Raw genomic sequence first — 23,169 nt, 5'->3', positions numbered from 1 at the left:
TCCCTTGATGAATCTGGTTTGCAATTCTAGAGTCCTAGATTTCTTTTTCTTTTACGCTGACTTTTTTCTCAAGGGCACTCTTGTCTGCCCTGGTTCCAGTTCAGAATTGCTGCTCTCAAATCCTTTCTTCACTACTTGCAAACATATCTTTGTATGTCTGAACTCCAATAATGCAGAGTTCAAATTTGTGCCCAAGGAGGTTCCTTATCCCCCATCTAATAATGAATAATCATCCTTTGCGATAGAACAAAAAACAAAACACTGGACTCCACTTACTGAATCACCTAATTGTTTTTCCTAATTTGCACCATTAGCTGTATTGTCTTTAATAATAAATGGCTCACCACTATGAAAGATAAAGCTTGTGATTACTTTTGCTAATTATGAAAAACCTCTGAAGCTAACAGTTGCGTTAGCAAGTCCTGACAGTTAATGTATAGTTTGTTCTTTCAGGAAATGTTTTATGTTATGCTTTTACCAATGCACTAAAGTAAAACTGAATTGTACATGACTCAGGTGGAAATTATTGAATTTACTTTTTCTCCTGGATAGCCTGAGTTTCATTTTGCCTGGCTGTATCTGATATTACTCTGCTGCTTTACTTGCATAGATACAGTCTGAGTGTTTTTGGAGATAGGTGTTCCATTAGTAAAACCTGGGTACAGACAAAGGAAAGTTCTTTAACAATAGTAAATAAATGCTTATTATGCTTTTGTTGTAGATTCAGATAAAATAAACTTTTCATAGCTAATGATACCTGTATAATGGGTAGCAACAAGTGGTATTTCAAAGCCCTTGATTTTATAATGCTACATAATCTGACAAATCAGATATGATTTTTTTGTCATGCTTACTCTTATCATAGAGAAAGTGGAAGAGATTCATATTAAAAGATTTTTTTTGCGTTGAATCAAATCTGCAAGGAAATATACATATTTCAAACTCATCACACATATACAAAGAGAAACATCAAGATCCTTGAATAATCATTTTATTAACAAATACAAACTTGAAATGTTGGTGATAAAATATATCAATACTGAATAAAAATGTGTGTAAACAGTAATTCTACAACTGGGAAGATATCTCCATTTTGTTAATTTTGGTGACGTCTTCCCAACCATGTCTAATCTTCAGTATCTTCTTCCTCAAGCATGGCAGGAATAGTATGCTTTTAAATATCAGGACAACAACTGGAAGGAAAACAGCTATCATAAAAGTTGGAGGTGTATACCATACAAATTGTTTTATATCTATCCACTTATTCCAGGCAAAAATCAATGCGTGTATTGTGGCCAGTAGAAGGGAAACAATTCCTAGCTTGCTCTGCAAGAGAAAAACAAAATTGGTGAAGATTGGTTCAATAAGAGTTTATCCCATCCTACCTCATCTGGATATACTCTGTTGCTTGGAAATCCTTTATCTATGATTGTTTTCCTATCACATTTCTCAACAATGTCCATTCACATCTTTATACTCTTTTTGCCTGTCCTCCTCACCTTACTTTTGGGTAATTTCTTGTCTCCAGGCTATTTAAGTGAACAAAATTCACAGCCTTTCTTTGAAGGCAGGTGATCAAAAACTCTGTCTACTCTTTCTCCACCATTTTGTACATCCCCTTATGATATTTACTTTCTGTGCTTTGTCTCTTGTGTATTTGTCTTAATTCTGCTATCACAAGACACCTAAAATCAGGGACTGAGTCTTACTTACAACAGGATCCCTGCAGAATCAACACAATGATTTGCACATTTTGATGCTCAATTAAATATAGGTAGACTGACTGAAGATTATAGCAAAAATCAATTTGACTTCAGTGATCTTTATCAATTGTGAAGGCGACTAATGTGATTCACTCTGATTTTGATAAATGAATAATGAAGTGAATGAACTTGGCCTATGTTTTTAAGAAATCAAATATTCTGATAACATGGAAATATATGAACAATTTTTTCAATGTCTGCACAAAATAGAGAGATCCAGAGATGTGATGAAACATTTCAGCTTGCATTGGGTTGCTTTGTCACTACGGAGATAAAGTTGCTTACAAATAGTTGTTCACCTATGTAATCTTAACAGTGTTCTGACAACAGCTCTTTTATATGACTTCTGACCTCTATTCACTTTACTGGAAATGTCATTAGCCTGCCAGAACAAATCTAACTCACAATTATTCAGGCGCATTCTTAAGTCCCAATGAATACCATCAAATAGCTAAGTTTATGTTTTCAGATATGAATCTCCAAGGTAACTTGTAGTGTAACCAGTTTTCAGATTTTAAGTGAAACATTTCTAGGTAACTAGTTGAAAAACACATGTCATTGGTTGAAAATTAATTTTACCAAATGTGTATTGTATACTTATTATGGGCTAGGTATTGTGCATATAGTAGAATAGGCTCAGTTGTCAAGATGCAGTCTTAAATTCCTAAGTAAGTCTAAAAAGCAGTGTTCATCATATGTGTAACAGGCAGAGCAATGTATGAAGAAAGCTATTTAATGAGGACCAGAGAAATCCAATGGCTATCAGGCTGAACCTATAAAATTAGGAAACTCTGTGAGAATGTGGTATCAACTCTAAGCCACACTGGAATCATTCAGATGGAGGCATACTTTCCAGCCTAATCAGATGCCTAATAAAGTGTTGGAGTATACGTGTGGACATGTAGAAGGGATAGTTGGGAATGTCTGACCTTGTGGAAATTTCCAAAGATGTCTACCCATAAAAGGTAACTGGCAGTGTTTATGACTGAATTAAATTTAGTCCTTTGAACCTTGTCACACAAGGATCCCCGAGTGAATTCTGGTGCATCACTGTTTTTATGGATAATCTACCACCAGAATATAAACTTCAGTAAATCTGAGATAGTTTTAAAATTCCAAGAATATTTATAAACTTCAAGTGAGTAAGCTATATAAAATGTAAGCTGGAAAAAGCAGCCATTGAAATGAGATACTAGAATGTCTTTGGTAGATAAAACTCTATTATTTCAAGGAGAGTTTTTGTTTCTGGAAAGTGCTAAGTTGTGTAACATAAAAGGCATTACTAAATTCAGGTGACAAGTAAAAGAATATTTTTATTTTTAAAGAACTAATAAACCATGCATATTGGATTCCTAAAATGTCACATTAGATGGGTAGCAAATTGTCTAACAAGTTTCAAATATTAGAATGAGCAGGCTGAGCGTGGTGGCTTACGACTGTCATCCCAGCACTTTGGGAGGCCGAGGTGGGAGGATCATTTGAGGTCAGGAGATCGAGACCAGCCTGGCCAACATGGGGAAACCCTGTCTCTACTAAAAATACAAAAATTAGCTGGGCATAGTGATGGGTACCTGTAATCCCAGCTACTCAGGAGGCTGAGGCAGGAGAATCACCTGAACCCAGGAGGTGCAGGTTACAGTGAGCCGAGATCGTGCCACTGTATTCCAGCATGGGCAACAGAGCAAGACTTCATCTCAAAAAAAAAAAAAAAAAAGAAAAAAAAAAGAATATTTTAATGCCTTTTATTTATGTCTAGGAAACATTTGTCCTAATTGAAGCAATAGGGAAAACAACAGGAGAGCACATTACTAATTGGAACAAGTACAAGATCTTTGCTATTGAAAAACATTTGTTATTTTTTATGGGATAAAGTCAACATATTCAATATCATAAGCACAAAAAGAAGATTCACCTCTTAGGGTTATTTTATATATTATTTACCTGAATATAGTGAAATTCTCTCCATGTCAAAGAGTCACTCACAGATGGAATTGATGTCACAGCCAACAGAGCCAGTATTGCCAGTCCCACAATCCCCAGAGACACATAAATCTCCATTCTCCAAACATCATGCTCAATCCAGGCATCTTCTTTATTTTGTTGGACCTACCAGAAGGTAAATAAAGAAAAAAGAAATGCAAACAACAGTTATTTCCTGAATATGAATCTCCTTCTATACTCTTCCCTGTGTCTACTATGAAGCCCTGATAACAGGTCTCTACAAATTTATGACTTTTTCTTTCTTTTTTTTTTGCACTCCTCTAAGACAAATGACATAGGAGCTATCACTTTTTTTCTTGAATGCAATATTTCCATAATCTGTTAATTTTCTAATAATTATTTGACGGTTTACTTGAATAGAACTGCAATGTGCATGCATATGTGGTAAACAAGAAGAACAACAGTATTAAAAAGTAATCTTGTGAGGGTGGTAGAAGTTTGAAATGTGGCCTTGTCCATGAACAAAATGTTTCTTATGTTGCTAAAGTTGTACCTTATTTTCAGTTTAAAAAAATTTCTCAATATAAAACAGTCTGACAACCAAGCCCTAGTGAAATTCTAATAAAAATTTTAAAATAGATGACTTTTCAACACAGAGTTTCAACAGGGTTGGGGTATTGATATTACAATGAGAAATGATTAATTTGTTAGGTGACTTAGACTTTTTATTAGTAACAGTGTCAGCATTGTCATCTTACCTGTTGATATGCCCAGTTTAGCAACTTGTATCTGTAGGATCGCCTCATTGGGTAAGACAGACTATAAATTGCATGCAGTACAGCAAAAAAGAAACTGAGAAGCCCAAACTGCTTTCTTGTTAACATCCACTTATCCAACCAATGTGGAAACTTCTTATACTTGGTTCCATTATGAAGTTGGACAATTGCTGCTATCACACCTGGTAGGTAAACCAATGCCAAGAGAGTGATGGAAACCATTGGCAAGACTTTGTTGATGACCAGGATTGGAATTTTATAAAAATATTGTTGATGGGAAGTTGCTAAAGGGTGAATTACTTCCCTCAGAAGAGTGTAAAGAAAAGTCAGAGATGCTATAATAGCAGCTATTTTAATTGGCAAGTGCCATTGTGGAAAGAGTTCCTGTGTGTGCTGAAGTTCTGAAGGGCAGTCAAATTCATCAGCATGGGCTGTTTGGTGCAAATGCAAAAGCACAGGTCTTTTTAGCATGCTGGTCTCTCCTGTGTCCTTATGCTATAAAGGAAAGAAAATAAACATCTTAAAATTGAACAAAACAATGGGATCCCTTGAACTAATTACTTATTGCTCAATCATTGTGCTTCTCATTGAATAAGGGCATTCAGAATCTTGCTTTTGAACACTGGTTAGTTGAAGATAGCATAGTCTATGGAGCACTGAAAGACTTTTGTCTTTTGCACAAAAGAAATACATGCTTCAGATAGGTAAGACAGTTAACTTGAAAAATGAAATTATTTCATTTTATGCACACTGTTACTTTTATAAAGTATATGCTTATAATTTATTACTTTTCCCTATTAAAATTATTAAGATTAAATAAATAATTTCCACTAAGACTTCCACTGAGATAATTTGGAAGAGTTTGGAACCAAAATTTTCTGCCACTTTTTCAGTCAAAAAATGTAGTAAGAAACACAATCCTGTGTTTAACCAAAAGTGAAAAAAGTGATTCTTATCCAAAAGTTATTTGGTTATACAGTGATTTGTCAATTTACTAGATGATCTCTTGGCAAGCTGCCATTGTATCTATGACAAAAATGCTTGCTTACAAAATTACTGTTAAATGGGCATTGATGACTTTTTTAAAACTTAGAACTATAGACTGTTAGAAAGAATTGGAAGGGACTTGGGGATGATCTGGTCCAAGGCTTGCATGGTATAGACAAACCAAGACCCCAGATTTTCAGTAACTTATTCAAGGTTATTCAGCTAAGTCCCTGAAAATCAGTGAAGGTACTATTTCTCTCACACATGCTACTCTGTCCTGCACAGTATCAGTGACAATAATACAAGTCCAGATATCAGCAGACTAGGGTGAAAAATCACTTTCATAACACTAGGAGATACAGAATGGCATCTCAATTATGTTTAAAGATGTAAATTTTTATTTATTATTATTATTAATATTTTACCAAATAATCATCTTCTTCTAAATTTCTCCTAGGCTTCATTTTCCAAAGTTCTTCTTCGTTTGTGATGTCTTTTCTGCTTTCCATTAATTCTATAAAATAGTATGGCTTCAGTCACCTGTAAAAATAAAAATAATTACTTTCATGTCTATTCTACTTATGAAAATGTGAATGTTTGATGGAACAATATAAAAAATTTACTTGCTTAAAGACTAGAGTGGCAGATAAAGTACAATAAAAATTCAAATAGTGACTGATTTATACATTTAACTTCATATTATAATCTGTAAGAGTTTCAAACCAATGCCCTCTTATCAATGGTACCTGCTCTTTTTTATCCACTTATTTGTTCCATGAATAACCCAGGTGCCTGTATGGATTACAAAGGATCAGATGTTGCCCTTTACTTTAGGAAGATTTAACTTCAGGTTTCCATCTGGAGGAAAGCCAACTCCTTTCAATGGCAAATATAATTAGGAATGCATTATATTGAGAGTAATAATGTCATCAATGGAGGTTGGAGGTAGCTGATGTAAGATTTATGTTTAACAGAACTTTGGGGTTGACACTGGAGTCTGAAACAGTATTTTCAGAGTACCACTTTTCCTTTGGAGTAAGAGGTTGGTCTTTGTTTGGAAGATGTGAAGATGTGAAGATGTGAATTGCTAGTATGTTTCCAGTGGAAGTGGTGAGTTGTGCTGCATTAATGATGTGCCCAGTCTTCTGGCCAACCCTGTGGAAAACAACTTTTCAAATTTCTCACTTGATAAAAGAATCTTTTCCTTAGCAAACTCACAGATCCTCATCCAGGATTGGTGTAACATTTTTTAGGGAAAGTAAACATATGTCACAGTATTATTCATTGTTTTTATTAGTTCTGAATTTGTTTCCAGAGGAATACATCTTCAATTTACACTTTATGAAATTCAATGAGAAAAACAGATTAGATATACAACAATTTGATTGACAGAAAACATTCCAAATGTTTCTGAATTTTAGAACACGTGTAGTACTGTTTTAGGTGGAAAGCTGTTTCCAGGAATAGTTTAAAATACAGTGATGTGTCACATAACATTTTGGTCAATGACTGTATATGTAACAGTGGTCCCGTAAGATTATAATGGAGCAAAAAAATTCCTATTGCCTACTATTTACAATACTATACTTTTTATCATTATTGTGAAGTATACTCCTTCTACTTACAAAAAAAGAGCTAACTGTCAACAGCCCCAGGCAGTTCCTTCAGGTCTTCCAGAAGAAGGCATTGTTACCACAGAAGATGGCAGCTCACTGCCTGTTACTCCCCCTGAAGACCTTCCAGTGGGACAAAATGTAGAGGTGGAAGACAGTGATACTGATGATCCTGACCCTGGTAGGCCTAGGCTAATGTGTGTGTGTGTGTCTTAGTTTCAACAAAAAGTCTAAAAAGAAAAAAAAAAAAATTAGAAATAGAAAAGAAGCTTAAAGAATAAGTACATAAACAAAGAAAATATTTTGTATGGCTGTACAATGTGACTATGTTTTAAGCCAAGTGTTATTACAAAAGAGTAAAAAAAAAGTTAATAAAGTAAAAGAGTTACAGTAAGCTAATTTATTATTAAAGAAAACAATTTTTCCATAAATGTAGGGTAGCCTAAGTGTACAGCATTTATAAAGTCTATAGTAGTGTACAGTAATGTCCCAGGCCTTCACATTCACTCACTACTCACTCACTGACTCTCCCAGAGCAACTTCCAGTTCTGCAAGTTCCATTAACAGTAAGTGTCCTGTACAAAATAAACAATTTTTTATCTTTTATACTATATATGTATGTTTACTATACCTTTTCTATGTTCAGATACACAAATACTTACCATTGTGTTTCAGCTGCCCACAGTACTTAGCACAGTAACACCCTATACAGATTAGTAGCCTAGAAACAATAGACTATACCATCTAGCCTAAGTAGGCAGGAGGCGGTATCAAGTACACTCTATGATGTTTCCTCAACAATGAAATCCTGCCTTACAATGAATTTCTCAGAATGTATCCTGTCATAAAGAGACATGACTGTTCTCAAAACATTCTCCAAGTTTTAAAGGTTTAACCATAACAAAGAATAAAGAGTTGCTTTTACATATGCCGGCATTTTCTTTGTTGAGGTACTCGTGGAATATTTTCCAGATATTATCTATTTCCAAATTACAGAACATTCATGATGAAGATATTTGTTGTTTTAGTTTGCCCACATTCCTTTCTGATTTAAAACATTTCCTCCATTTGGAGAAATGCCCGTCCCTCCCTCCAATATGATTTTGGGAGGTTGCACAAAATAGTAACGCCCATCCCCTGGTCACAGAAGTGGGTATATGAGTCAGGCCTGGGCAATCAGTTTCCTATTCTCCCACTGATTGGCTTAGGGATGGCACAGAATCCTACTTAAACCATGGTCATTCTGTGATATTTATATGTGGAAGTGGAAGAGAGAGATGAGATGGTTTTAACATTTTGTTAAGATAGGACAGTATGAGCCTGCCATGCTTTTTTCTCCATGCTCTAAGAAGGAAGATGTTTTCATTAGAAAAGAAGAAAGCCAACACGGAAGCAGAACAAGTGGAGGAAGACATAGAAGAGTCCTGCTGGCATATTTCAGTGTTTACAGTCCCTGAGACTAGATCCTGAATTTTTCAGTTAGACAGTTAACACATTCCCTTTTTTTGGTTGTTTAAGTTAGTGTGATTTGGGTGTTCACCACTGGCACGCAAAAGAATTCTGAGTAAAGCATATGCCAGTCATCAAGTATTTATGAACCCAACTCTGTGATCAACATTAAAGAGGAAAAACAGAAATGACACTCATGCCTGCTCTGGAGGAAATGACACTCTGTCTCCTTAAGAAGCATTATTCCAAGTGATTTGGTGACTTAACCAAGTGTATCTGGCTGTTCTCGCACTGCGAGAAAGAAATACCCGAGACTGGGTAATGATGATAAAGAAAGGAGATTTAATTGGCTCATGGTTCCATAGGCCGTACAGGAAGCATGGCAACATCTGCTTCAGGGGAGGCCTCAGAGGTATTATATTCATGGCGGAAGGTGAAGTGGGAGCAGGCGTCTTACATTATCACAGCGGTCCCCAACCCTTTTGGCACCGGAGACTGGTTTCGTGGAAGATAATTCTTCCAGGGGGGGGAAGGGGGATAGGGTTTCGAGGTGAAACTGTTCTACCTCAGATCATCAGGCAATAGTTAAGATTCTCGTAAGGAGCGCACAACCTAGATCCCTTGCATGTGCAGTTTGCAATAGGGTTCGTGCACTTAATGAGAATCTAATGCCACCGTTCATCTGACAGGAGGTGGAGCTCAGGCAGTAATGCTCGCTGGCCTCCTGCTGTGCAGCCCAGTTCCTAACAGGCCACTGATACCAGTCTACGGCCAGGGGGTTGGGCACCCCTGCACTAACGTGACACCACCACCAAGGGCGGGATGGTGTTAAACCATGAGAAACTGCTCCCATGGTCCAATCACCTCCCACCAGACCCCAGCTCCAGCACTGGGGGTTATATTTCAACATGAGATCTGAGAGGGTGACACAGCTCCAAACCATATCACCAACATAATAGTTTGTGGGGTCAGGGAGGGAGGTGCTAGGAATGGAAGTGTCACCTACTATAATCAAATGTAAGAAATAATTCACTATGTTTAGAAGATGTTTTAACTTTGAGAGTTGCAGGATGGTAACAAATTAATCTACATTTATTCAATATGAATTCATTAACTATATTGTGAACAACAAAGTTAAATGAGATAAAGCCTCTGTTCCGAAAAACCCTGAGGTCTAGAAGAGAAGGTAGGCATTTCAACAAGTAACTGCATGGTAGAGCGATGTATCCTAGAGGAGGATAAAGTTTTATAGGCAGATAGTGGCATGGGAAGGGAAGCAGAGGAAAAGGCTGAGGGCTGTCTTCTAGACCCAGTCCTGGGGTAGCTAGCAGGTTGGCAGTGTTTGCTGACTGCTGGCCACTGCAAACGGAGTCTGGGTGGAAAACCAGAGTGGCCCTGGAGAGTTACCCAGTCATTTGTCTGCATGGTAAGGAGACCACACTCAAGAGCAAAGCCAAGGAAAAGCCCATGACAGTGAGGGAGCTTGTTGACTGGGTGGTCCACAGTCAGTTCTATGCCCATAAACCAGGAAAATAAACTATGAGTCAAATAAATTTGTTAGTTTCCATCAGACATTAACCAAAATGTAATTTAAGTTCTACAGTAAAATCTTTTCATAAAAAGAAAAATAACGGAAAACCTAGTGTTAAAATGTTAGGAACTCCAGAATTCGACCCAAAGTTCTCTTCCACCCCCTTTTAAAAAAGTGAAGCATATTTCTAAAGCGACTGCTGTTTTGCTGTACCAGGATGGCTGCCCTGGTGTTCCTAAATGTTGGCACAGACCAACTGACTCATGTTTATGTCCCACAGTTGAGAATATGAAGAAGCCCAATACTAGAATACACTGTGGGTTGCATTGCATTTCCAACCTTTTATACTTTCAAGTGCACACTTGGTTTACATTTAACTAAGTGGAGTTTTTTTTTTCCACTGCGCTGTTTTTCTTTTTAAGCATTGCTTTCTCTCTATGCTTAACATTCATGTTAAATGAATAACCTTTTATTACGTGTCAGGATGTGGAGGGAAATGTATTTTACAAAAGTAACAAAGTTAAGAAATTTGGAAGTGTACAAAAATTTGTCTACAAACTCCTTCCAGTGGATTTGACCAGAATTACATACTTAAAGCCTTGACTGACTATTTTGGAGGGAACCTGAACCCCACCCAGATCCTAAAAGAGTAGGGCCAGTGTTCTAAGGACTAAAAATGAAAACTCTGTTACCAGGAAACCCGAAGGCAAGAAGTAGCACGATTTTAAGTACTGTGCACCAATCATTCGTCAATGCCCAGCAAACTCTGGCGACTTTGCCACGTTAAAAAACTTGCCATCAAAATGCAACCTGAGCACAAACTTAATAATCTATCACAACCTTAAGCCCCTAGCGAAAAGGCTTCCTGTGAGTCCCTGGCTCCCCGCAACCCCCGGCCCGGCCACAACCCAGCTGGGCTGGAAGGCAGCGCGTCCCGGAGCCGCGCATAAGGGGAGAATTGAGCAACGCTCACCCAGGAGGGCCGCCGTCCGGGTCCCGAGAAGGCGTGCGACCCACTACACCCCTCCCAAGACTGGAAGCCGGCGCCCAGCCTTGCAGCGACACGCGGGCAGACTCGAGGAGCAAGCGGCCAGTGAGAACGATTCAAGGGACTCACCCACTCCTCGCCGTAGCTTGACCGTGAGTCTCGGCTGCCGCTGCTGCCCGGAGGTGCCGGCCCCACGCGGCGCCTGAGCCTCCAGAGCGCGGAGCCTCCACGCCTGCTGCAGGCCCCGCCTCCTTGTCAGTTGAGCGTCCAGCGCCACCTGCTGGCGCCCGGCGTCCTCAGGGTTCGGGACCGTCCTGGAGGCTAAGACTCCCCAAGTCGCACTCCGACCTCTCCGTTTCCTCTCAAACGCCCTGTGCCCTGCCCTTGAGGTCTGTTCCGCGCCCTCCAACCCTTCGCCTTTTGTTTAATCTCCACTAAGGAACGTTGTGCATTTCTCTAGAGCAGTGGTTCTCAAACTTTAGCGTGTATAAGAATTTACCCGGGGGCTTATTAAAACACCGAATGTTGGGCTGTCCACCCACAGTTTCCGGTTCAGTATGTCTGGGATGGGGCCTGAGACTCTCATTTCCAACAAGTTCACATGAGATATGGAAGCATTCCCAGATCACACTTTGAGATAGACCGTTTAGAGCTTACAAACCCTTCCCACACGTTAGCTTATTTATTTTTATTTTATTTTATTTTTTGAAACGGAGTCTCAGTCTGTCGCCCAGACTGGAGTGCAGTGGCGCGATCTCGGCTCACTGCAACCTCCGGACCCGGGTTCAAGCGATTCTCCTGCCTCAGCCTCCCGAGTAGCTGGGATTACAGGCGCCTGCCACCTCGCCCGTCTAATTTTTGTATTTTTAGTAGAGACGGGGTTTCACCATCTTGGCCAGGCTGGTCCTGAACTCCTGACCTCGTGATCCACCCGCCTCGGCCTCCCAAAGTGCTGGGATTACAGGCGTGAGCCACCAAGCCCAGCCTGCTTATTTAAAACCTAACAGCCCGTCCTGAAATGGCTGTGACTGACAGTTTGAGGAATCCGAAGCTGATTTTCTGAGAGTGCCTTGCTCCCTAAATTGTTCAAATTGTGTACCTTTAATAGCACAAACCCTGCTCCCCAGCCGGAAAAAAAGCTTAAACCCCACGTTTACTCTGTCCCTCCCTTCCTTGCCTCAACTTTTAAGTGCAGCTTCCCATATCCTAGCTCAACAAAGTATTCCAAACCTAAAGTAAAGTTAACTGTTAATATTCCAAAGTTTTGGAAAAAGACAACTTGAGCAGGGGATTTACTTCTCTCCGTTGGAACCAGCCTCAGGGTAGTGTCTGAGACATGAATTGCAAAATTCCGGGGATTTGGTATACAACATTCTCAGGACTAAGCTGAGTAGAAAACGCAAAGGAAAATAAACGCTCAACCACATTTTCCATGATTGTTTTTTATTCAACTGCTAGGGCACCGAAGACTGTTCATGTTTTGATATAAGTATTTTCTGTAGTCACTGACTTTCCATGGATTATTTTAAAACCCTTTGAAGATTAAATTACCGTGGACTGACCCCTTGTGGTGGAAATAGAATCTTACACCTGTTGTTTCTAGTGAAACTAGAAAATAATTTAAGTTTTAGAAAAAAAATCTGTGTAATCTTTGTATATGTAGCACAGACTACAAAGAATTAAGACTTTTTAACTGTGTCTAAGCATTGTTGAGTTTTAAAAGTGATCATGGGTCTTAAATGGTCAGACAAAACGATATGCTTTCATTGTTTAACATTTGGTAGAACAAAGGTCATTCTCTTTTTCACAATCTATTTTCCGTATGAAAAGGGAAAAGAGTTATTGTGTTAACATAATAATATATGTTGATATTAATATGGTTATAAAGCAAGCTGCACTTAAAACTGCTTTTCCTTTTCTAATTAAAACATTTAAGATCAAACCCCAAATATTTTTGTTTTATAATTAGACTTTAGCAATTTTATTTCTGCACTTCTTATAAAAGTATTTTTTTTGTCCAATATTTTAGTGTGGAGAATAAATACAGTATGTTCCAAAGTAAAATGATTAAAAGTGTAAGATAATTTACCAATTAGTTTGTAGATGTTATAAAAGCAACACAATATTCGATTAAGAAAAAAATGTTACTAAAAAGCTTTTATTGAGTTGCCAGGAGTTAGTATCATAGATGAACTATCTGCAATTTTTGCATACAAATAACCTGTAATTTGAGGTATGAGATAAAGAAAAATAATGTTTGTTGGGGGGCGGGTAATACAATGCCAGAGCATCTCAGAATGCTGAGTCAGCCTGTTTAGCACATACTTCTAAAAACAAGTGTGGCTTGTGGAAAGCCACATTATGCTATTACAAATGTTGAAAGGCAAGTTGCTAGTTTTGCTGTGACTCTAAACAACTAGAGGATTTCAAATGGGATTCAACCATGAGTTACAAATAAATTTGGATCTTTCCGAATATTCTGTAATAAACTTAAACTATAGTGAGAGTGCGTATTAACAAAGTGGACCTCGGTGTTATTTGAGGTCAAATACTAAATTGGTGACTTCATAGTAACATGCTGTGGAGAAAATATAATTTAGAATCTATGAGTATTTTTGTCTGACAAATAAGCAACCTAATCTTAGAACCTGATGAGACGACCATTTTAAAAGTAAATGAAATACTAAGGTGTGAGAGATAAAATAAAATAAATCATACTACTAAAGAGAATCACAATGAGAAATAGACAGTAAATTTTAAGTGAATGACAAGAATTATGTTAAGCTTTTTCCTTTGGAAATCAAACTAACTCCTGAGGGGACAGCGATTCAAATAATGACCAACGCTATTTCCAAGTCTGCCTCTTATGAAAGAAGAATGGTCAGACTTTTATTTGAAACGACAGCAAAAATTACCTAGAGTTCAAGGAGAAATATTTTGTCAAAATAATTGTTTTAAGACAGACATGATAAAGCTTCACTGACCAAAATTTCTGATTCTGTTAACCTCCTGTGATACATTCTTTTTACTAGTTCAAGATCTACTGTAATCTTCAAAGTATGTGGTCAGTTTGTCCCTAGTGTCTGCATTTAAAAGTGGTTGGGGGTAGAGGGAAGGTCTGCTCTTGGGACTGGAGGTTTTAACTATTCTTCTGAATTCTTTCTCCCAAACTCCAAGTCCCTTGTTGCTCTTTCACCGAGACAGGCAACAGTAAACATATTTTCAGGTAGGTTGTAAGAGTAGGCGCTTCATTTCAAAGCTCACAGATCTCTACCTGAGTACTGCTCAATGATGTTCAAAATGCTGTGATATATTCTATTGGCTTTAAATATGTAGTGATCTATGAAAAGACTAAAGTTCCTGGCAATGGTACCATATTAAGCCTTATCAGTTATTTACATCCTACTGTAAAGAATGTTTCAGCTTTTTCTGAAAGTACGTTCTGGCATGGAGAAAGAAATATCAGGATATCGAACACTTATACTACAAGGTTATGAAGGGGTTATACCTTAGAGAAAAAAGAAGGGTTAGGACCACAAGGACAAATTTTACCACCTTTATAATATTACTTATTCTAGGCAACTTCTTCCTGCCCCACATGTCCATATCAAACATTCCATGATAGTGAAATCAACTATCTTTAAACCTCTCTATCTTGGTTCTCTTTGTTATAGTAGCTTAGCTCATACACTACCTTGTTTGATCTAATATTATAGCACTTTTCAGAGTCTATCCATATTAGAGATTTTTATATGTGTTTATATTTCCCTCATTAAATTGTGAGCTCTAAAAGAGCAGAGACTTTGCCATTTTTATCTTTGCATCTCTTGTAAATTAGAGGTTGATGGAAGAGACTCAAAGTAAATGCTTGTGGAATGTAAGTTTAGCCCTAGGCTCCAGTGAAGTCATATAAAGCACATGGATATGGAACCCATGAATGTCTAGGCATCACTTAGATCAAAGCTATGGGCACACATCCATTTGTTTTATGTTTTATAGGGAACATTTTCTTATCTACCGTAGTCCACATCCTCCTCCTCCTTGCTTTCTGTTACAGGAACATGTGGGTCCAGGGATGCCACTGTCACAGGAACTACAGGTCTTGGATATCTTGAGTAGTAGGAGATAGGGAGCTGGAGAATATTCGACAGGGAAGGTGGTCCAATGGATAGGTGAAGAATGCTGATTTGTAGCGTTGGAGCTAAAATTATGTATTTATTTATTTATTTTTAGAGACAGGGTCTCACTGTGTTGCCCAGGCTGGAGTGCAGTGGTGTGATCATAGCTCATTGCAGCTTCAAACACCTGGACTCAAGCTGTTGTTCTGCCTTAGCCTTGCAAGTAGCCAGGACTACAGGTGTACACCACCTTTCTTGGCTACTTTTTAAATGTTTTGTAGAGACAGGGTCTTGCTATATTGCCCAGGCTGGTCTTGAACTCTTGGCCTCAAATGATCCTCCTGCCTTAGACTCCCAAAGTGTTGAGATTACAGGCATGAGCCATCATGACTGGCTTGACCTAACATTTTTAGTAATGGGTTCTGCCTTAGGAGTCACAGCATGTTTACTTTTTCCCAGATTTGGGCTTCCAGAAGAAAGGATGAAAGGAGGGATACTGTCACTTATGAAAATACTACTCTTTCCTAAGACTGTGTTATGTGGCTTTCTATATTACCTCATTTAATTCTCCCAATATCCCTTCTGTAGAGTTATTATCCTCAGTTTATAGGTGAACGTTAGCTTGGAACATTTAAGTAACTTGATCAAAGTGTTTAGAGGTCAAGCTGAGACTTCAGTCAAAGTCCCTTTGACTTCAGTGCTCTTTCCACTGTACTGGACTACCTCTGCGACCACATATAATCAATCAAAATTTCCTCAGGCTACACAAAGTTGGGAGGATTCAGGGAGGTAACAGTTAACAGGAATTATCTTATGATACATTCAGTTTTTCTTTCGTATCAGTTAGGGTGTGGGCTAAGCTACTGCAACAAAGAGTACCAAAATAATGTAGAGTGATTCTAAGAAGATGGTTTCACCATCATGTAACAGTACTGCAGTGAGTATTCCAATTTAGTAGAGTTAGTCTGCTCTATGAGGTCATTCAGGGATTCCCAGATTGTTCCATCTTGTTGCTCTGCTGTCTCCAAGTGCACTGATCTTGGCACTGTGATTGAAATTGTGGCATGGGTACAACTGTGATCTAGATTGCAAGAAAGGAATAAGTATGAGACCAAGACAAGTTATTTTATTAAAATAATTAAGATAGAAACTGTCCAATTGCTTCCTCTCATTTTCCATTGATAATTTACTTATATGGCAAGATAGGCACGGAAAGTAGTCTCTCACCAGGTGGCCAGTTTTTAAGGTCCACCACTATGGAAGCAGGGATAGCAAATTTTGATGAACAACTGGAAGCCTCTACTACATTTTAACCTACAATTCTGATCTCTATGTTCGTACTAGATTGGGCGCTTTGATTTCTTTCTTTGTTAGGTTGAATGGTTTCTTTATTCTGGAGTCCTTCTGAGGATTCAGGGGGTAAACTTGTTAGTCAGCAGTGTGTCTTACAGTGGAGACCTCTTATGTGTCCTGACCACCAACATTCTCGTGTAGAGGTTTTCTCACATGGCCTTCCTGTTGGCCCTCCATTTATGCCTGGACATGGGGAATGTTCAGTGGGAGCACTGCTTGGTTCCACCATCTGTGGAACCTTGGTTCCTTCCTATCTGATATGGTTTAGCTCTGTCCCCACCCAAATCTCATCTTGTATTGTATCTCCCATAATTCTCATGTGTTGTGGGAGGGGCCCAGTGGGAAATAATTGAATCATGGGGATGATTTCCCCCATACTGTTCTTGTGGTGGTGAATAAGTGTCATGAGAGCTGATGGTTTTATAAGGGGAAACCCCTGTTGTTTGGTCCTCTTTCTCTTTTTTTTGCTGCCATGTAGACATGCTTTTTGCCTTCTGCCATGATTGTGAGGTCTCCTCAGCCACATGGAACTTTGAGTCCATTAAACCCCTTTTTCTTTATAAATTACCTAGTCTTGGGTATGTCTTTATTATCAGTGTGAAAATGGACTAATACAGTAAATTGGTACTGGTAGAGTGGGGTGTTGCTGTAAAGATACCTGAAAATGTGGAAGCGACTTTGGAACTGGGTAACAGGCAGAAGTTGAAACAGTTTGGAGGGCTCAGAAGAAGACAGAAAAATGTGGGAAAGTATGGAACTTCCTAGAGACTTGTTGAATGGCTTTGACCAAAATGCTGATAATGATATGGACAATAAAATCCAGGCTAAAGTGGTCCCAGATGGAGATGAGAAACTTGTTGGGAACTAGAGTAAAGGTGACTTTTGCTATGTTTTAGTGAAGAGGCTGGTGACATTTTGCCCCTGCCCTAGAGATTTGTGGAACCTTGAACTTGAGAGAGATGATTTCAGGTACCTGGAGGAAGAAATTTCTAAGCAGTAAAACATTCAAGAGATGACTTGGGTGCTGTTAAAAGCATTTAGTTTTAAAAGGGAAACAGAGCATAAAAGTTTGGAAAATTTGTAGCCTGGCTATGGAATAGAAAAGCAAAACCCATTTTCTGAGGAGAAATTCAAGCCTGCTGCAGAAATTTGCATAAGTAACAAGGAGCCAAATGTTAATTGCCAAGACAATGGGGAAAATGTCTCCAGGGCATGTCAGAGACCTTTGTGGCAGTCCCTCCCAGCACAGGCTTAGGAGGAAGGTTTGGTTTCCTGGCCCAGGACCAGGGAGCTCTGCTGTGCGAAGCCTAGGGACTTGGTGCCCTGCATCCCAGATGCTTTAGTCATGGTTAGGAGGGGCCAGGGTGTGGCTCCAGCCATGGCTTCAGAGGGTGCAAGCCCCAAGCCTTGGCAGCTTCTACATGGTGTTGAACCTGTGTTTCCACAGAAGTCAAAAATTAAGGTTTGGGAACCTCTACCTAGACTTCAGAAGATGCATGGAAATGCCTGGATGTCCAGGCAGAAGTTTGCTGCAGGGGCAGGTCCCTCATGAGAACCTCTGCTAGGGCAGTGCGGAAGGGAATTGTGGAGTTGGAGACCCCATACAGAGTCCCCACTGGGGCACTGCCTAGTGGAGCTGTTAGTAGCATGCCACTGTCCTCCAGACCTCAGAATGGTAGACCCACTGACAGCTTGCGCTTTGTGCCTGGAAAAGGCACAGACACTCAATGCCTGCCTGTGAAAGCAGCCAGGAGGAAGGCTGTACCCTGCAAAGCCACAGGGGTGGAACTTCCCAAGACCATGGGAACACAACTCTTGCATCAGTGTGACTTGGATGTGAGACATGGAGTCACAGGAGATCATTTTGGAGCTTTAAGATTTGACCGCCATGCTGGATTTTGAACTTGCACCGGGCCTTTAGTCCCTTCATTTTGGCCAATGTCTCCCATTTAGAATGGGTGTATTTATCCAATGCCTGTACCCCCATTGTATCTAGAAAGTAATTAACTTGCCTTTGATTTTACGGGCTTATAGGTGGAAGGGACTTGCCTTCTCTCAAGTGAGACTTTGGACTGTGAACTTTTGAGTTAATGCTGAAATGACTTAAAACTTTGGGGACTGTTTGGAAGACATGATTGGTTTTGAAATGTGAGGACGTGAGATTTGGGAGGGGCCAGGGGCAGAATGATATGGTTTGGTTCTGTGTCCCCACCCGAATCTCATCTTGAATTGTAGCTCCCATAATTCTCACATTTTGTGGGAGGGACCTGGTGGGAGATAATTGAATCATGGGGGCAGTTTCCCCCATGCTGTTCTCATGGTAGTGAATAAGTCTCATGAGATCTGATGGTTTTATAACAGGAAATCCTGTTGCTTGGTCCTCTTTCTCTCTTCTCTGCCACCATGTAAGATGTGCCTTTTGACTTCTGCCATGATTGTGAGGCCTCTCCAGCCATATGGTACTGTGAGCCCACTAAATCTCTTTTTTAAAATTACCCAGTCTCAAGTATATCTTTATCAGCAGTGTGAAAACATACTAAAACACTATCATAAAATCTGTTCTTCTTTTTATTTATAGAGAAATAAGCAGGTGCCATAATTGAAAACCAATACTAGGGGCATTAAGAAGACAAATCTATTATATATTTGTTTTCTCTTATTTTAAGCCAATTACCCATAATAATCATCTTCTTTTGGCATCTATTCTGCTCTAGGTGGTACCTACCCATTTCTGTGCATTTCTGACTAATCAGGGTGATTATATTCCCAAGAGTGAGACATCTGTGTGCAGCAATCTAGCACCATGCCGGAGCAGCAATCTAGCACCATGCCGGAGCAGCTTTTCCAGTTTCTCACAGGACCTTGGATTTCTGTCCTTCTGGCCACCCGAAGCAGGTTTTATCTTTTCCTAGCACAGAAAATACCTAAGCCCTCATGCATGTTCGATCTATTCATAAAAATTTATTAAGTGCATTGTATATACACAATATTGTGCTAAATCCTGTTAGATAAGTCCAACTTAAACAGTTACTTAAAAGACTTCTGCGAAGAAATTTCAGTTTGAAGATAAGTATCCATAATGAAAACATAAGCAAACAAAAGGTGGCGGAGTTGGCATTTTTCTTATCCAAGTTTAATCTCTTTATCAGCTTCATTACAAAGTAATTTTCTGGAAGCCATCCAGAAAACTATCTGAAATGTGGATTTATGTACAGCATAGTTAATGTTAATGACAAGTAGTCTTATCATGGGGTATTAGCTAATGAGAGAGAAAGAGAAAAGAGAGAGAAAGAGAGAGAATACATGTGTGTATATGTATCTAGCTATAAATATATTGGGAATGCATACATGGATAGGGGGTGTGACCAAAAGTTAGAGAGATCTTTGTTGTAGGGAAAAGGGGAATGTGGAAAGGTTCAGTAAAAGAATCAGGAGACTGAGATAATTTTTCTTCTGCACCCTACTTACCTTGTACTCAGCCTTCTCTGTTAGAATGAAAACTAAGAGGGACAGGAACGACTACCTTCCATTTGGCTCCTCAGGCTTAATATGAAGTATGGTATGTAGTGAGTAGTTGATAAATAATTAGTGAGTGAAGGGTACCTCGGGGAGAATTCCAAGGAGAAACAAGTGGTCCACAGTTTCAAGAGCTATAAAAAGGCAAAAATAAGATAGGACATAAAAAAAGAGTCTGCTGGACTCATCATTTCAGAGGACTCTGCTAACTGTATGAGAACAGTCTTTGAGGGTGGAAACCAGATAGCAGTGCATCAAGGAAGAACCGGGGAAAGAAAGAGTGAAGACAAAGACTGTAGCTTCCAATAAGGTTGCATTAAAAAAAAAGGAGAGAGCTGGGGAATCGGCTGGAGAATGGTCTTTTGAGGGTAAGAGACATTAGATTCTTCCTATAGACAGAGAGAAAGAGAACAACATAAAAAAGAGATTGAAGATACATGAAAAAGAGAGAATAATCCAGAAAATAGTGGAAAGATTATCTTTCAACAGAAGCAGAGACGCCTTTTTCTCAGGAATTAGAAGAAAGAAGATAAATATGAGTTGAAACGTTCACAACTTTGTGGGGAGAGGTGAAGGTTAGTAAGTGAGCTCATGACTGATGGTAGTCAAGACCAGTTGAAGGGGATGGAGTGTATGGACTTTGGAACTGCAAAAATTGAGCACTTGTTCTCTGCCTTCCACATTTATTTGGGTGAAATGAAGAGACAAGCTATGCAAATAATTGGGTTTACTGGGAAAATTTCATAATCACCGAGAAGGAAGTGGTGGGTAATAAGATAAGAGCTAAAGTACTTAAAATTCCTATAAGTGACAGTGCAGTGATTTGGAATTTATCTGATTATGGAAGATATGATGATTTGAACTTGGCCCCAGAAGAGTGAAAGATTTTTCACTGGAAAGAAGAAAAAGAATGGTTTTGTTTTCCCTCTCAAACCAGAAATGGTGTATAAGGATTAAGTATTCCTTTGGCCTAGAAATATTTTTATGTCCAGGAACTTACTTTATACATTTAGTAGCATTCCTCCCCTAGACCTACTGCATGTGTGGGATAACCAGGCAATTTCTAACACAGGGTACTGGTCGTGTTTCTTTATTGCTTCCTGAAAGAAGATTCTTTAGTGTTTCTGGAAGGAAGCACTTAAGGACATGAGCTCCTTAAGGTGTTAGCCATCTTCAGATCTCTACTCCTTAGCAGAGAGCTTAACTCATAGCAGCTGGAGCTCAGAAACATTTATCGAATTGAATTCTCCCACTCAGCTTTTGCTCTAGGCCTCTCTTCAGTTCTGCTTTGAAAATTCTGGTTAGCTTCCCCAAAGCCATCGTCTCTGCCTACTTCATTTGTAAACATCTCTATTATAACTCTTTTCTCATCATATTCTAGTCAGTTGTATAACATGCCTGTCTCTCCTAGGGACTGGCTACTGCAGGATCCTTAAGAACCCACTGCAAGCTTCACAGGGAAAATGGCTGGTTGAGTTAATGCAGTCAAAACTACAGAGACAGATTTGTGGGCAACAGAGCGAGCTGTATGCACCATTTCCATTTGAGGGGGACAGGGTTCTTCTTCTAATTACCAGTCAAGGAAACAACTCATCTTACTAGTATCACAAAGGGGCTTTGGAAAGCGAAGACTTCTACTTCCCATAGAGCTTGATGTGGTGGGGCCTGCTGTGTTATGTGGCCGCAAGGTGGCTCCAGAGCCTTTTGCATTAAAAACAAATGCCATCAAGGGCCTCTGGTGCTGCTGCTTTCTCCTTATGTGGTTTTACCACCAGACTTTCTCAAACTTAGTAGAAAAAGAAAGGATGATATTTTGTGTGGTTGGGTTGGTGTTATGCTATCTGAGCATATTCTGTGGTCTAAATAGTTTTCATGAAGTTTAGAGAAAGCATTAAGCTATGTATGTTTAGGCTCACTTCCATCTCTCTCTCTCGCTCTCTTTCTCTGTGTGTGTTTGTGTATCTATCTATCTATCTATCTATCTATCTATCTATCTATCTATCTATCTATCTATCATCTATTATCTATCTATCATCTATTATCTATCTCTAACATCTGTTTACTTATTGTATATATGTTTGTATCTTTATATAATAATCATTCATTTTCTATATATCTACATCTGTATGTAATATTGATTAAATGCTTACCATTTCAAGCATGTCACATACATTATGTTATTTAATCCTTATAAAAATCCTTAAAACTAGGTACTTTCATCATTTTACTAATGAGGAAATTGAAGCTTAGAGAAGATAAATAATCTCAAGGATAAAAAGCCTTTTTACTCTTTATAACCACAATATAATGCATATCATAGTTTCCTTAACTTTCACGTCTTTGTGAGTTTAAAATATTTGCAAGAACAGTTTATAGGCAATTATAAGAGCAATAATAGTCAATTGATTAGAAAGAGAAGAAAGTGACTGACAAAAATGTTTGTCTCTGGCTCCTGACCTGTTAATTATTAGTTTTTATTTTTTTTGTAAGTGATGAAATCTTGTCCTTGATCAAAGTAGACATATCACAGCCAAACTCTATCACTGAAACACCTTACGACCTATGCAGGTGATTGTAGAAAGGCAGTTAGAGAAATCATTCTCTTCTCCAAACAGCTTTAACAGCCCCACTTAAATCTTGGACATTATTTCAGTGATTGGCTCAAGAATCATGAACAGCAGCAGTGATCTGAGACATTGTGAGAAGATTACTTATTTGATCCTTTTATTCCTGTCACCATGGCCAAGGACTTCATTCATTCAAGGTGTTGAATGATTGCTCTATTGTATATACTTAGTTTAGAAGTCATAGGTAGAGTGAAGGAAAAACTGTCTTTCTAAATCTGAGGCCTATGATATGTAAAATGAGAAAGCAATTTAATCTATTTCATAAGGTGGTTGTCAAGATTAAATGAGAAAATAAATATAAAATGCTCTACATAGAGTCTGGCACATAGAAGGTGTTCAATGAATGCCATTATTATTATTGGAGAATAATGGATGGTAGCACTGAATGAAAGAACTGGCAGAAGGAGAAAGGAAAGGGCAATGAAGAATGAAAGAAGACCATGTGTACTAAGGGACTGAAGAGAATAGGAGAGGAGGCCCTTAGTTATATCCAACTAGGCTGAAATA

At 38.8% G+C, this 23,169-nt stretch overlaps 2 protein-coding genes and 1 long non-coding RNA gene across 6 annotated transcripts in view; 2 read left to right on the top strand and 1 right to left on the bottom strand.

Moving 5' to 3' along the window:
• The window catches only part of LOC105475466 (uncharacterized), a 431,412-nt gene that overhangs the window by 53,638 nt on the left and 354,605 nt on the right, over positions 1–23,169 (top strand). The gene's annotated exons all lie outside the window — the stretch shown is intronic.
• On the bottom strand, positions 976–11,267 carry LOC105475463 (STEAP family member 1). 4 transcript variants are annotated; one of them, XM_071094785.1, is made up of 7 exons: positions 11,178–11,267; positions 7,599–7,655; positions 7,093–7,310; positions 5,893–6,007; positions 4,463–4,975; positions 3,705–3,869; positions 982–1,326 (listed from the first exon to the last, which is right to left on the bottom strand). In XM_071094785.1, exons 4-7 carry the CDS (start codon positions 5,974–5,976, stop codon positions 1,069–1,071), a joined length of 1,020 nt encoding a protein of 339 aa, XP_070950886.1. In that variant the 5' UTR covers positions 5,977–6,007; positions 7,093–7,310; positions 7,599–7,655; positions 11,178–11,267; the 3' UTR covers positions 982–1,068. The 4 variants fall into 4 exon arrangements, with proteins under 4 accessions (XP_011729014.2, XP_070950886.1, XP_011729016.2 ...); XM_011730714.3 differs by lacking the exon at positions 7,093–7,310 and having other exon boundaries at positions 7,592–7,655; XM_011730713.3 differs by lacking the exon at positions 7,093–7,310.
• LOC105475904 (uncharacterized) lies at positions 9,519–21,974 on the top strand. The gene is made up of 5 exons (XM_071094065.1): positions 9,519–9,546; positions 10,821–11,246; positions 11,313–11,437; positions 19,234–19,414; positions 21,447–21,974. The coding sequence occupies exons 1-5, from the start codon at positions 9,519–9,521 to the stop codon at positions 21,635–21,637; spliced, it is 951 nt and encodes a 316-aa protein (XP_070950166.1). The 3' UTR covers positions 21,638–21,974.

The sequence above is a fragment of the Macaca nemestrina genome, chromosome 4, assembly GCF_043159975.1.
Source record: "Macaca nemestrina isolate mMacNem1 chromosome 4, mMacNem.hap1, whole genome shotgun sequence".
Classification (NCBI taxonomy): Eukaryota; Metazoa; Chordata; class Mammalia; order Primates; family Cercopithecidae; genus Macaca; species Macaca nemestrina.
The sequence above is the reverse complement of the archived record's forward strand: the minus strand, read 5'-3'. Positions and strand labels throughout refer to the sequence as shown.